Below are 13908 nucleotides of genomic sequence, written 5' to 3' on the forward strand. Positions count from 1 at the left end.
CCACCCGAGGGTCCCCAATCAAATATGGTGATCGGATTCTTTGCCTCTTGGAGGCAGTCCATCTGCCCACTGAGGTTTCAGTCTCCCACTGTAAAGGACACCGAAAAGGGAGCACAGAAGTGGCATGAGGGAACCAAGCAGCTGATCAGGCAGCTAAGAGAACAACATTACACAACAACGACCTAAAAGGGGGTTGCCACCCTAGTTCCACAGACTAATTTGCCAGAAACTCCTTCATATACTGAAGGTGAGACTCTTCAAGCTAAGAGCGAGGGCTTTCAAGAAGATCATATGGGTGGCTCCAAAAGGAAGGACTCCTTTTTCTGCCTGGGAACCTCCAATGGAAGTTGGTTAACTCCTTACATGCCACTACTCATTTAGGAGAAAAGGCCCTCCAAAGATTACTAGAAAGGTCCTTCAGAGGAACAGGCTTCCAAACAACTATAAGACAGGTGGTGTCCTCTTGTCCCACTTGCCAATTAAACAACCCCCAAGGAGCTTGAAGACCCCAGCTGGCCCAGCCCATCCAACGATGTGGGGCCTACCCAGGAGAGGACTGGCAGATGGACTTCACCCAGATGCCAGTTTCTCAAGGGTATAAATACCTATTAGTCATGATAGATACATTCACAGGATGGATTGAAGGCTTTCCCACCCGGACTGAGAAGGCTGAGGAGGTGGTAAAAAAAAAAAAAACTGCTCCATGAAATCATTCCAAGATTTGGTCTGCCCAGGTCATTACAAAGTGACAATGGGACATCATTTACTTCTAAGGTCACCCAAGGGGTCTCGAAAGCATTGGGCATCACTTATTATCTCCATTGTGCCTGGAGGCCTCAGTCTTTGGAAAAAGTAGAAAGAGCCAATACTTAAATCAGCAATAAAAAAGATAACCCAGGAGACCTCCCTGGGGTGGAAGGAGGCTTTACCAATAGCTCTCCTCCGCCCCTGCATTGCCCCTAAGGAACAGCTTGGTCTTAGTCCTTATGAGATGCTATATGGGAGACCTTTCGTTTATGTCAATGACCTCTTCCTAGATCCAGAGGCTCAGACCCTCCAGTCTTATACCATGGCCATTGGGCAATTCCAACAGGATATACACTTGTGGGGTATAAACCAGGACCCAAAAGATTCTAAGGAGTCACCACTATATGCTCCAGGGACTCAAGTCCTAATTAAAATCTGGAAAGATGGGTCCCCAAAAGCTCAACTCCAGCCCACATGGAAGGGCCCCTACCCTGTAATACTTTCTACCCCGACAGCAGTCAAGGTACCAGGACATGACACCTGGATTCACTACTCACAAGCCGTGGAAGAAAACAGAAAAGGACACTCAGTACACCTGTGAGCCCCTGGGAGATCTCAGATACCTATTCAGGACTACCAATGAGTGTCATTCTAATGAACACCCCCAAAATCTAGTTTCTGGGGATAAGATTTCTCAGGATAGCTCTAAAGAGCCAACACAGCTTGACAGAGATTGCACTCCAAGACAGACAGGAGATCTGATCCCTGAACAAGGAGGGACTTAAGCCATCCTGGCAATGTGAATTTAAAAGACACTTATGGTTATTCCATGTACTGTCAATTGTCTAACCTGTTTTGCCTCTGCCCAGGTCAACAAGCTACAACATACAGTGCCAGTTCAACAAAGATGTAAAACTACAGCCGACCGCAAAAAAATATCACACACCCTTAGATGGACACCGCTATAAGGACTCTGAGGCTTGAGACTAGCAAGAGGGGGAGGCCCAGTATCCCTTGCCGGCCCAGTTCAGCAGGAAGTAGCTAGAAAGACCTCAATGCCCCTATTCCCAAAGAACTGGGCCTTCCATCTCTTGAGGGGGGAATGTTAGGTAGGTAGAACAGGGAAAAGGAGTCCAAAATGGCGGTGGCTACGAGACAAGGAAGGGACAAGCCCACGAAAATGAAATGAAGGTCCAAGGACCGGAGTGAGGACCTCAGGTAAAACAACACTCCTGGCTGGCCCAATTTATATAGGACAGGCCCAGGGAGAGACAAACATATAAATAGAGGAGCCAAAGCCAGCTCTCTCTCTCTCCCGCGCGCTGGGGCGCTCTTCTCCTCGTGTCTTTAGATCGATGTGCCCTCTCGCCTCAAAGATGGATTTCCCTGCTATCTTCTAAATAAAATAGAGCTGTAACACTGATTTGTCTAAGAGCTATAACACGGTCTATCCAAGACCTGAGAGCTGTGGCACGTTGAGGGGGCTTTAGTGTCCGTCACTCCAAATCTTTGTTGTGACGAGACAAAGAATCGAGGAACACACACTCCCGTGACAAACCCACCTGTGTTTTCAACCGCACCTGATCAAGCCCACCAAGGCAGAATGGACTTGAAGGGAGAGATAGTCGTGGATCACATGGTGTTCTGGTTCGGCTGTGCTGACTGGCAGGTGCAGAGACGCCGATCCCCCTTCTCCCTCTGGGATCTGACAGGATTTGGACGAGGATGACCCGCCCCTCCCCCATACTGGATAACGACGTACCCGCCGCCCAGTGCTCCACCAGGACCAGAGGCCGCCTTAGTGCCCGATCCAGGGCCAGGTGAAGTTCCTGCAGCAGCCGCTGCTCCTCTGCCAGCTCTCCTGGAGCTGGTAGAGCCGCCACCTTGGCAGGCTCTGATCCTGGTGGCATAAGCCTCTGACCAACACTTCCAGGATCCGGCTCCAGCTGAACTGCCCAAGCTAAACCCGCCTTTCCAGGTGAGTACTGATAGGAAGGGGAAAGGAGACACCAGAATCGAACAGAGGCTGCGTTCTGCTAAGGAGCCAGAGGAAAGGGCCCCACTACAAATGCCCCTCAGAGAGTTACAGCAGCCTCCGGTTCAGGGGGCAGACGGCCACTACCATCAGCCCCCCGTAGCCTATTATTACCAGATTAAGCTAATGGAGACTTTTTCAAACCCACTCCCCTACATGGGATGACATGTAGTCTCCCTCTTCAGCACTGAGGACTGACACAGGATTCTAACTGAGGCCAGAAAATGGTTATGAGGAATGGCACCTGAGGGTACTGCAAACCTGCAGCGGTGGGCAGAACTAGCCACCCCTGATGAGAGGCCCTATTGGGACTGTAACACAGAGAAAGGGAGGGGCCACCTGGAGAGATATTGCACAGCTATTTTACAAGGTCTCAAGAAGGGGGCCCAAAAACTCATAAGTAGGGCGAAATCCTCCGAAGTGATTCAAAGGGAAAGCGAATCACCCTCTGAGTTCTACAAAAGACTGTGCAAGGCCTGTGTACTTTATATGCCAATAGATCCAGAGGCTTCTGGGTCTCAGAGGGTGATAAATGCAGCCTTTGTGTTTCAAGCCTACCCCGAAAATGTCATATGGGGGGACACCAAGTGACTCATGAATTTTTATACATCTCTGAATGCCCAGTACCTTTGTCGGGAAGAGACTTGCTGTCTAAATTGGGGGCACAAATGAGCTTCCCTCCAATGAAAGACCCACTTTTTGAGTGGGCTCAACAGCAACCACTTATTTACTCAATAGAACTCAAACCCAGTACAATTAGGTCAGCACCTGCCTTGGGCCTACCAAACCTTGCTAAGCCATTTACTCTTTATGTGACTGAAAAGGACAAGGTGGCTATCGGAGTGTTTTCCCAGACTATGGGGACATGGGACAGACCCGTGGCTTATCTGTCGAATCAGCTGGACAATGTTGTGACTGGGTGGCCGGGATGCTTACAGGCAGTTGCTGTGGTTGCCTTACTGGTCCGAGAGACAACCAAGCTAACTTTGGGCCAAGATTGAACATAAAAGTCCTGCATGAGGTCAACACTCTCCTGCGATGGGACCCCCATAAATGGCCGTCGACATCCCAGATTACTCAATACCAGGGACTGTTATGTGAGAACCCCCATGTTACTACTGAGCCTTGTCAGGCCCTGAATCCAGCCACTCTCCTTCCTGGGGGAGAAGGTGGGCCTTTACATGATTGCAAAGAAATATGCCAGCAGACTTGACTTGAGAGACCAGCCAATCCCAGACCCAGCCTTGTGAAACAAGGACAACGACTGTCGGGATATGCAGTAGTCATGGAGTAAACCATCGGTGAGGCTAGCTCTCTGCCATCACACTGGTCTGCTCAATGGGTCAAACTATACTCTCTAATTCGGGCCCTCCAGCTGTCAAAAGGTAAGAAGACAAACATTTACATAGACTCCAGGTATGTTTTTGCTACTTTACATGTACATGGGGCTTTATATAAAGAGAGAGGTCTTCTGACAGCCAACAGAAAGGACATTAAAAATAAAAAAGAAATTCTGACCCTATCAAATGCTGTCTGGGAACCAAAAAGGGTTGCAGCAATACACTGCAGAGGACATCAAGAAAACGATACCCCCTAGGCTTGGGGAAACAGACTGACAGATAAAACCACTAAACAAGCAGCCGAGGGCTTGAGGGTGACAAGTGAAGCCCCTACTAAAGCTCTTGTATTGGTGGAGCTGCCTCAGCTAACACTGGAGCCTCCAAAATACACTGAAGCTCAAAATCAACTAGCCCAAGTGGAAGGGGCCATGAAGACTGAAAAGGGACGGTAGAAAATTATTGGTACCCAAGGAGCTGGCACCCACTCTGGTAAGCCAAACACACCAAGCATCTAGGCCATGATAAACTGGAAGAGCTGACTTGAAAATATTTCTTGATTCCCCACCTCTCTTACCTGCACAGGACAGAATCTCAGAACTGCACTGCATGCTCACAGGTTAATGCTGCCTCTCGGCACTATCTTGGGTGAAGGGTCATTTGTGGAACATTGTTATAGTTGCCTTGATGATTCTGCTTCGTGGACCCTGCATTTTACAGTGTATTATGAACTTTGTAACCCAAAGATTGGTGTCGTTCTCCCAAACTGGTGGTCGGAGAGCCAGGGTGCAATATATCCCTACGAATGATGCTCATACTATGAGTTAAGAGCATCACGAGGCGGGAATGAAGGAGGAAACAGAACAGGTTCTATCTTGAAAGCAGGACTCTATCTTGGGCCAGACTGGGCTATATGCCCAGTAGTTATGGAAATGACATACCAACTGGAAAACCAGACCCCCAGGGCTCTCTGTCACTAAAAGAATACCCTAATTATCTGTGTAACCGAATAGAATCTTGCATTCTATTATGCTTATTGGGGTATGACCACAACTGATAGGCCTGTTGATAATTGCCACTGTTAACTACCTAGGCTTAAGGCATATGAATCACTGGATTAACTTTGAGTGTCAGGGATTTGAGGGAGGTGGGTTTGCGCATGTACACTTAGGGTATATAAGGTTTTCCCCCAAACTGGTCAGGGTCCTTGGCTAAGAGGAGACTCTGCCTTGGGCCCCCTGGTGTAATAAACTGCACTCCACTATCTGCATTGTCCTTCTGAGTGAGTTTGTTTCCCAGAACGCATGGCCATAACACTATTAAGAAACGAAAGGAGGTTAATGAGTAGCTCCCATGTTCTTCTGCCATTGGTACACAGTTAGAGAAGAAAGGGCAGGAAGGCATCTGACGGGGCTGTTTCTTATTCACTGACTTCACTGGGGCTCGTTTCAGCTTCATAGATCTGCCGAAATGAAAACTCAGTGTGTTTCCTTTCTCCGTGACATTTTGTCATTCCAACTGGTTTCCCAGGATAGCGGAAGGTGCAGATAAACCATCCAGGGTGGGCAGCCGACTCTAAGGTATTCCGAGAGCTGACTTTATTCCGATAAAAGATGTAGGGCAGACATTTCCCTTTCTCCTGGGCAGCCAGTGTGGAAAGTTTCTTCTTCTAGGAGGTAAGAGAGATGAATTAGACAGTACGGACTTTGGGATAGAGAAAACTCAGTGTGTGCGCTCTTGCAGCAAATCCTTCCACTCAATGCTTTCAGGCAGATGGATGCTCCTGTTATATTAGCCAAAATTAGAATTTGTGGAGCATCTGGGTAAAGAATCTGCCTGCCGTGCAGGAGACACAAGAGACACAGGTTCGATCCCTGAGTTGGAAAGATTCCCTGGAGAAGGGCATAGCAACCCATTCCAGATCCTTGCCTGGAGAATCCTGTGGATGGAGGACCCTGGCAGGCTACAGTCCACGGGGTCGCAAAGAGTCAGACACAACTGAAGCAACTGAGCACAGCACAGCACAAAGAGGCATTGAGGACTTTGACTTTCCACTTGGGTGGCCGAGGGCAAAGGAAATTGGCTGAAACCCTCACCTTCAGCTGCAGGGATGGCTTGTTGTGTCCTTTGTTTTTGTCACAGTAGAGACACAGCTCGCCTTTAGAGACGGCTAGAAGAATGGGGCTTCCTTTGTTCTCATGAGCTGACATCACACGGGAGGCTAATACAAAGAAGATTTCTGGAAAATGATAGGGGAATAGGTTAGTCCTTGGCATAGGGAAGAGGCCCTCTTGTCTTCTGGGGTTTGGGGCAAGATGTGAACAACCTTTCCCTTCATGTCTGTGAGTGGCTCAGTTGTGTCTGACTCTTTGTGACCCCATGGATTGTAGCCCGCCAGGCTCCTCTGTCCATGGGATTCTCCAGGCAAGAATACTGCAGTGGGTTGCCGATCCTGTCTCCAGGGGATCTTCCTGAGTCAGAGATCAAACCCAGGTCTCGTGCACTGCAGGCAGATTCTCTACCATCTGAGCCACCAGGGAAGCCAGGGAAGCCCTTGACTCTGGGTCAAAGACCCCCTCATTCACTCTGGTCAAGCTGCCCCTTCTTCCACAGCCTGGGTCTTTCTTTCAGAAGGAGAAACCTCCCAGAAAGACATCCTTCAAGACTAGTCATCATTACAGACTTGTCATCTAATTGCTAGCAATCCTAGTGGTTCCTGGACCCTTTCGCCTTGCTCCCCTCCACCGTCTGGAACTGCAGGAGTCATGCAGCCTGAGCTGAGCCCCTCACAGGAAGATCGTCCCCTGACGGCAGGGACAGAAAACATGGCACCCCTGAGTCACCTGGGACTATGTAAGTCCTATCTGGAACTGCTCTGAGGATCTTGGAGTCCAGGACCAAAACTTTTTGATCCCTGTCATGGATGATGAATTTCTCCGGGCCTTTGGGCTTCACTCTTGGACCTAGATCAAATTAACCAGATAGTAACATTTCACACTGAGCACAAAAAATTCAATCTTCTGTCCCTGTGTGTGTGTGTTAGCTGCTCAGTCATGTCCAACTCTTTGCGACCCCATGGACTCACCAGGCTCCTCTGTCCATGGAATTCTCCAAGCAAAAATACTGGAGTGGATTGCTATTCCCTTCTCCAGGGGATCCTCCCAACCCTGGGATCAAACCCAGGTCTGCTGCATTGCAGGCAGACTCTTTACCATCTGAGCCACCTAGCCCTTGGTCAATGGTCCTGGCCCCCCACCCTGCCTGTGAACTCGGCCATCACTGCCTCCTGAAGATTTCTCCCACCCCAGGCTGTCTGCCTTGCTCCAAACAAGCAACTTAGCATGTATGTAAGCATCTGGGCTCTGATTCTTTTTTTTTTTTTTTTTTCATTTTTTGGTGGCACCACAGGACATGTGGGATTTTAGTTCCCTGACCAGGGATTGAACCTACACCTCCTGCATTAGAAGGGCAGAGTCCTAACCGTGGAACACCAGGGAAATCCCTGGGCTCTGATTCTGAGACATGAGTTCATATCCAAGATCCGCCACTTACTACTTTAGGACTTGTTGTTTAATTGTTCAGTCGTGTCTGACTCTTTGCCACCCCATGGACTGTAGACTGCCAGGCTCCTCTGTCCAGGGGAATTCCCAGGCAAAAACACTGGAGTGGGTTGCCATTTTCTTCACCAGGGGATCTTCCCGGACCCAGGGAGGGAACTCACACCTCCTGCATTAGCAGCTGGATTGTTTACCATTGAACCACCAGGGAAGACATGCTTTAGGACTTAGAAGTTACTAAGTCTCTCTAAACCTCAACTTCCTCATATGTGAAATGAGGAGAAGTGGTAGTAACAGCACCTACTTGGGGTCTTGAGAGAATTAAAATGCTTAATGAGATGAATAAGAATTAGCCAGGTATCAGCTTCAGAAATCACTCAGTACTAGTGAATCATTTTTCTTCTTAATCCTCTTTCCTGCATCTTCTCACTGTGGGCATCACACCACCAGCACTGCCTGGGCTGGGACAAACCCCTACTGAGTCGATGCACAGACAGTGGCAGAGCAGGAGGTGAGATGTGGAGGTAGGAAGCACCCAGAAGCACAGCTTCATAAAAGATTGAGCTGGCTTTGCCAGTTTCCCACGAGAAGCTACAGGGTTTGTGCCTGGCCTGGGAGGAACCCCCCTGAACAGTCAGGACCCGACACAAGAATACCAGAGTACTTCCCAGGGCCTGGCTCCTAGAGACACATTCGGGCCATTCCTGCCTAGAGGTGCGGCCACACAGGGAGTCTTCCCTACTGGGCCTTGGACAGGGCAGGTGACCCAGCCCTCCCTGGTAGGATGAAGGGCAGGAGCCCACATGTGGGCCAGCAACCATCAGGGATGGGTGGCTGTGAAATGTCCAGGGTGACAACACAGTAGCCACCAAACCAGGTGACCATGTAATATAATTATCCACCCGGGGTAATTATCACCAGAGATGAAATCTGAAGTCTCATTCTCATCCTCTGCAATCAGCACAGGTTGCTGACTGGTCTCAGCTTGGGATGTCCTTCTGGTCCCCTGCCCGTGAGTGGGGAGGGCTCCTGCTGGGTCTCCTGCCGCCTCCTCCAGAAAGCCCTCCTAAGCCCCTCTGTGGGGCCCACTTCCTCTCTGGACCACACAGCTCTTTGTACCCATCCCTGAAGCATAGGTATTGGTGTCCTTGCCCCATTTCCCTGCAGCATTGTAAGCCCCCTGAGAGCAATTCCCCTGCCTGATTCACCCACCATCCTCAGCCCCAGCCTAGAGCCCCCCAAATCACGGACATTTGATCGAAAAGATGACTGGCCCAGGCAAGACCCTAAGAGGCTCCATAGTGGTGTAGGGTCAGATAAGCTCTGCTCAGGTTAGAACGTCCTAGGCAGCATTTCTGGGCCCTGGACATTCTGAGTTCATGGTTTGGATGCATGTTGATTCAGAATCATTAAACTAGATTAACTCTCAGCCTTTCAATGTGTCAAATGTTAACCAGACCTACAGACTCGGCCTTTCAGGGCTGTTGATGCCACTGGTCTGAGGACCACGCTTCGAGTATCACTGTCTAAGGCAGTATTCTCAGTCTTGGCTATACAGCAGAAATCACTGGTGGGTGATCTTTTAAGACCATAGATGTCTGAGCCCCAGCCCCCTGAGATTCTGATTCAACTGGTCCAGGGTGAGACCCAGACATACTATATAGGTTGCATTCCTAGCATTAATACTGGGCTTTATTTTTTCTAACATTTTTAGTATTTCCTAAATCTAGTCTTCTTTTCCTTCTGTTTCCCTCGTATCATACCCTTGCTTGGGCCCCCGTCATCTCACACCAAAGCTTGGATAGAATCCTCTTAACCTGTGTTTCTCACATTATGAAAAAACTGAAAAGTGAAATGAAAGTCACTCAGTCGGGCCAGACTCTTTATGACCCCATGGACCATAGCCCACCAGGCTCCTCTGTCCAGGATTTCCCAGGCAAGAGTACTGGAGTTGCCATGCCCTCCTCCAGGGGATCTGCCCAACCCAGAGATCGAATCTGTGTCTCCTGCACTGATTCTTCACCACTAGTGCCACCTGGGAAGGTCATGTAGAACCTTTAGATTCCAGCATCTGTCGCTTACTATTTGTGTCACCTGGCGCAGGTAACCTGCCACCGTTCCTCAGTCTCTGCCCGTGGAATTGAGGATGTTAACCATTTCCTCACGGGGTTCTGGGAGGTTCACAGGGTAGCTTGTGAGAAGGGTTTTAGCTTAGTGGAGCCACCATGGCCTTCAGGGGTGTGGGTTCCAGGGCGCCCCCTGCTGGCCATGTTTCTGATTTTCATAAACATAGTGAGGACGGACTTCGGCGTTTCCAGGCTCCTGGCCATGATCAGAGGGACCACCAGCCTCAAAACCTTTCTTCTCTTGTGCCCCTCAGCTGCTGCATATTACCTGCACCTCAGAAACCAACTTGGGCTCATCTTTCTTTTTTGGTAAATTTATTTATTTTTAATTGGAGGATAATTGCTTTACAATATTGTATTGGTTTCTGCCATACATCAACGCCATACATGTTATCAGCCCTCCTGAGATTTGCTTCTACGAAGATAAAGCCTCAGCTCCATCCCAGCACCTGAGGTGCCCCCAGTCTCTGATTCTCCCACTCCCCTGAGAGCCCAGCAGCTCATCCCCCATCCACACCCTCACCCTTTACCACACTCATCAGTTCACCCAGGGGCCTTACCTGCATGGGCAGAACTCACAGAGGTGAGGCTGGGGCCTGGCTCCAAGGCATCTCTGTCTGGGTCTGGGATCAGAGACAGGGAGGTTAGCACAGGCAATTGAAATTTTCAGGAGCATCAGGGGCCATTGACTGTCTTGCTTCTTTTGCATGTGTTTTGAGAAACACTGAAGCAGAGAAATAGTGATGACATTATAAATAGCTTCCTTGGTCCAAAATGGTGGAGGTGAAGATTAAATAGTTTCGGGGAGGGAGGGGCTTCTGGTGTGGTGCTGTGGATAAGAATCTGCCTGCCAGGGCAGGGGACATGGATTCGATCCCGGATCCAGGAAGTTTCCATGTCCTGTGGGGCAGCTAAGCACCTGAGCCACAGTTACTGAACCCATGTGCTCTAGAGCCCGTACTTTGCAACAAGACAAGCCACCACAGTGAGAACCCCACACGCCGCAACGAAGAGTAGCCCCTGCTTGCTGCAACTGAAGAAAACCTGCACACAGCAACTAACACCCGGCACAGCCAAAAATAAGCAATTTTTTAAAAAGGAAATAGTTTCTGAATGCAGAACTTCCTAGAGCCCACACTTATTAGAAACACATGCACTGCATTCTTCCAGTGGAGACAATATAACTTGCCCACATTACTCTGAGAATCATCTGGAGGATTTTCCTTCATGAAACATCATTTGAGAAATTCCTGAATGAAGTGTCTGGTCATAAACCATACAACTCTTGCACACTGAGAACACATAGAACCTGCCGCTGCTGCTGCTGCTTCTAAGTCACTTCAGTCGTGTCCGACTCCGTGCGACCCCATAGACGACAGCCCACCATGCTCCCCCATCCCTGGGATTCTCCAGGCAACAATACTGGAGTGGGTTGCCATTTCTTCCTTCTCCAATGCATGCAGTCATGTCTGACTCTGGGCAACCCTATGGAGAACAGCCAACCCGGCTCTTCCATCCACAGGATTCTGCAGGCAAGAATACTGGTGTGGGCTGCCATTTCCTTCTCCAGAAGAGGAAAAACCGAACCCTGTCCTCTGGTGTGAAGGTGTCACCCCGTCTTTGCTTTGCTGCTCCTCTGCCATCTGAGACAGCTCTGCCTCCACCCCTTTGACCATTATCCTCCCGTCCGTCCCTCCAGCTCTAACAGTCTCGGCTTCTGAGAAGTGGGAGGGGAAGGCTGGGGGGAGAGGTGGCTCAGACAGAAGCCTCTCCAGTTCTGTGTGGGGACAGGAGGCATGCCTTCACCTCTTGTGCAGCTACAGACAGAGGCAGGGCCAGGATGTGGTCTCAGGGTCGCAGTCTGAAGCTCCCTGGCATTCGGAGACTATGGTATCTGGTGTCTGTGCCTTCCAGAGTCTGCTCCCCACTGTCTTGGGGACAGAATGGGCAGGGTGGCCTCCACATGACCCGTGTTACAGGAGCAGGGCTGGTGCCAAACTGCTCTATTGTCACTGTTAGCAGGTCTACATCCACCAGACCAACATCCTGATTCTTGGTTTTGCAACTCTGAACACTGTGTGTGGGTTGGAAATGCCAGGATTTGGTTTCTGGTGTGTTACAGACCTCTCCGTCCACAGTCTGTGCGTTAGACAGCCATTTGGGTCAATAGCCTCCCCTTCTTGTTCCTGTGGAGCCGATATGCAAGTGCCTTCCTCCAGCAGGTACTCAGAAGCCCTGAGCTGGGGTCCCTTTTCCAACCCAGACTCAGAGAACCCCTTCCATCACATGGCTTTCTCCTCTGCCTGGGCCAGTGGGGAGGAAGAAGATTCCTTCGGAGGATTCAAAACCATTCAGGTGGTGGGGCTTCCCTGATGGCCCTGCCCGCCAATATGGGAGACCTGGGTTCAATCACTAGGCTGGGAAGATCCCCCATGCCGCAGAGCAACTAAGCCCATGTGCCACGACTACCGAGACCAAGAGTTGCAACTACTAAAGCCGAAGAGCCCTAGAGCCTGTGCTGCGCAGCAAGGGAAGCCACTGCAGTGAAAACCCATGCGCCTCAGCTGCAGAGTAGCCCCTGCTCACTGCAGCTGGAGAAAAGCCCATGCAGTAATGAAGACCCAGTACAGCCAAAAATAAATAATTTTTTTTTAAAAAATCCAGGTATTGAATCAGGACTTTGCACCCCAACTCTTTGGGTGAAGATTTAGCTACCATCTGGTGCACCTGGACACGCAGGGCAAAGCTTCATTCTCCCTTCAAGGATTTCTCTTGTATAATTCGTTTTCCAAGGAATTTCTCAAAACTCACATACCAGGCAAGGTCAACAGGAAGAAGCTGGGTCTGGGCCCAGCACCTCTAAAGGTCCCTCTTTAGGAGTTACTCTTTGGCCCTGGTGTGGATTTTTAAAATAAGAATCTTACCTTCTGAGGAGCACTGAGGCTCATATCTTTCCCAGTCTTCACAGTCCATTTTCATACCTGGGTTCTCCTCCAAAACAGACATTTTCAGTGTGAGGAAATGACTCAACAGGAGGCTGGGATAAAGGGTAGGACCTGAGTGGACAGGGAGAAAACTGGTAATGGCATCTTCTGACCCTAGAAGACCTTGCTGAATGCCCGTAAGTGTCCATCAAGCTGCAGGCCTTGCTCTCTACCTGGAAACGTTTGCTGCATCCAGGAAGTCCTCCCAGGGCTGGGCCATCCTTCTTTGATGTTTGCCTCTCCAAAGCGATATTTTTGAAACATATCATTTTTATGATCTTGACAACATTTTAGCAAAATGAAACAGAAAATTCAAAGTATATTGTTCTACAGTATGGAGGTTCCTTTCAAAACTAAAAATAGAGCTACCACATGACCCCAAATCCCACTACTGGGTGTATATCCAGATAAAAACATGATCCAAAAGGATACATGCACCCCAACATTCACTGAAGAAGTGTACAATAGTGAAGACATGGAAGCAACCTAAATGTCCATCAACAGAGGAATGGATAAAGAAGATAGGGTGTGTATATACAATGAAATATTGTCCAGCCGCTAGAAAGAATGAAATTCATTTGCAGCAACATGGATGGATCTAGAGATTGTCATACTGAGTGAAGTTAAGTCAGACAGAGAAGGAGCAGTATCATATGACATCCCTTATATACGGAATCTAAAGAGAAATGATACAAATGAAGCTATTTACAAAGCAGAAAGAGACTCACAGACTTAGAGAATAAACTTCCAGTTGCAGAGGGGGAAGGATGGAAAGAAGGGATAGTTAGGGAGTTTGGGATAAACATGTTCACACTGCTATATTTCAAATGGATAACCAACTAGGACCTACTATACAGCACAGAGAATTCTGCTCATGGGGCAACTTGGATGCAAGGGGAGTTTGGGGGATAATGGATGCATGTGTGTGTATGGCTGAGTCCCTTTGCTGTTCACCTGAAACTATGACATCATTGTTTGTTAATAAGCCATACCCCAATGCAAAATAAAAAATTAGAAGTATATTTTTCTAATCCCGGGACTGGAGAAAGACAGCCCACAGGCCAAATCTGTCCTACCACCTGGTTTTAAATAAAGTTTTATTGGAGCACAATCATGTCTGTG

At 49.0% G+C, this 13908-nt stretch overlaps 1 protein-coding gene across 2 annotated transcripts; it reads right to left on the reverse strand.

Annotated features, from left to right (window-relative positions):
- Positions 1–5446: 5446 nt before the first annotated feature.
- On the reverse strand, positions 5447–12808 carry IL37 (interleukin 37). Of its 2 annotated transcripts, XM_027965787.2 has the most exons (4): positions 12727–12808; positions 6963–7082; positions 6216–6358; positions 5447–5788 (listed from the first exon to the last, which is right to left on the reverse strand). In XM_027965787.2, the coding sequence occupies exons 1-4, from the start codon at positions 12806–12808 to the stop codon at positions 5540–5542; spliced, it is 594 nt and encodes a 197-aa protein (XP_027821588.1). In that variant the 3' UTR covers positions 5447–5539. The 2 variants fall into 2 exon arrangements, with proteins under 2 accessions (XP_027821588.1, XP_027821589.1); XM_027965788.2 differs by lacking the exon at positions 6963–7082.
- Between the last annotated feature and the right edge of the window lie 1100 nt (positions 12809–13908).

This window comes from Ovis aries, chromosome 3, assembly GCF_016772045.2.
Source record: "Ovis aries strain OAR_USU_Benz2616 breed Rambouillet chromosome 3, ARS-UI_Ramb_v3.0, whole genome shotgun sequence".
In the NCBI taxonomy this organism is placed as follows: Eukaryota; Metazoa; Chordata; class Mammalia; order Artiodactyla; family Bovidae; genus Ovis; species Ovis aries.

What these genes read in the sequence shown, in the direction of transcription:
- IL37 (XM_027965787.2), bottom strand. Translation starts at nt 12,808, where the DNA reads ATGTCTGTTTTGGAGGAGAACCCAGGTATGAAAATGGACTGTGAAGAC. An exon ending in TAGGACTTACATAGTCCCAG is followed by an intron (nt 6,359 to 6,962) that starts GTGACTCAGGGG and finishes ATCATTTTCCAG; the next exon opens with AAATCTTCTTTGTATTAGCC. An exon ending in AGCCATCCCTGCAGCTGAAG is followed by an intron (nt 5,789 to 6,215) that starts GTGAGGGTTTCA and finishes CTTACCTCCTAG; the next exon opens with AAGAAGAAACTTTCCACACT.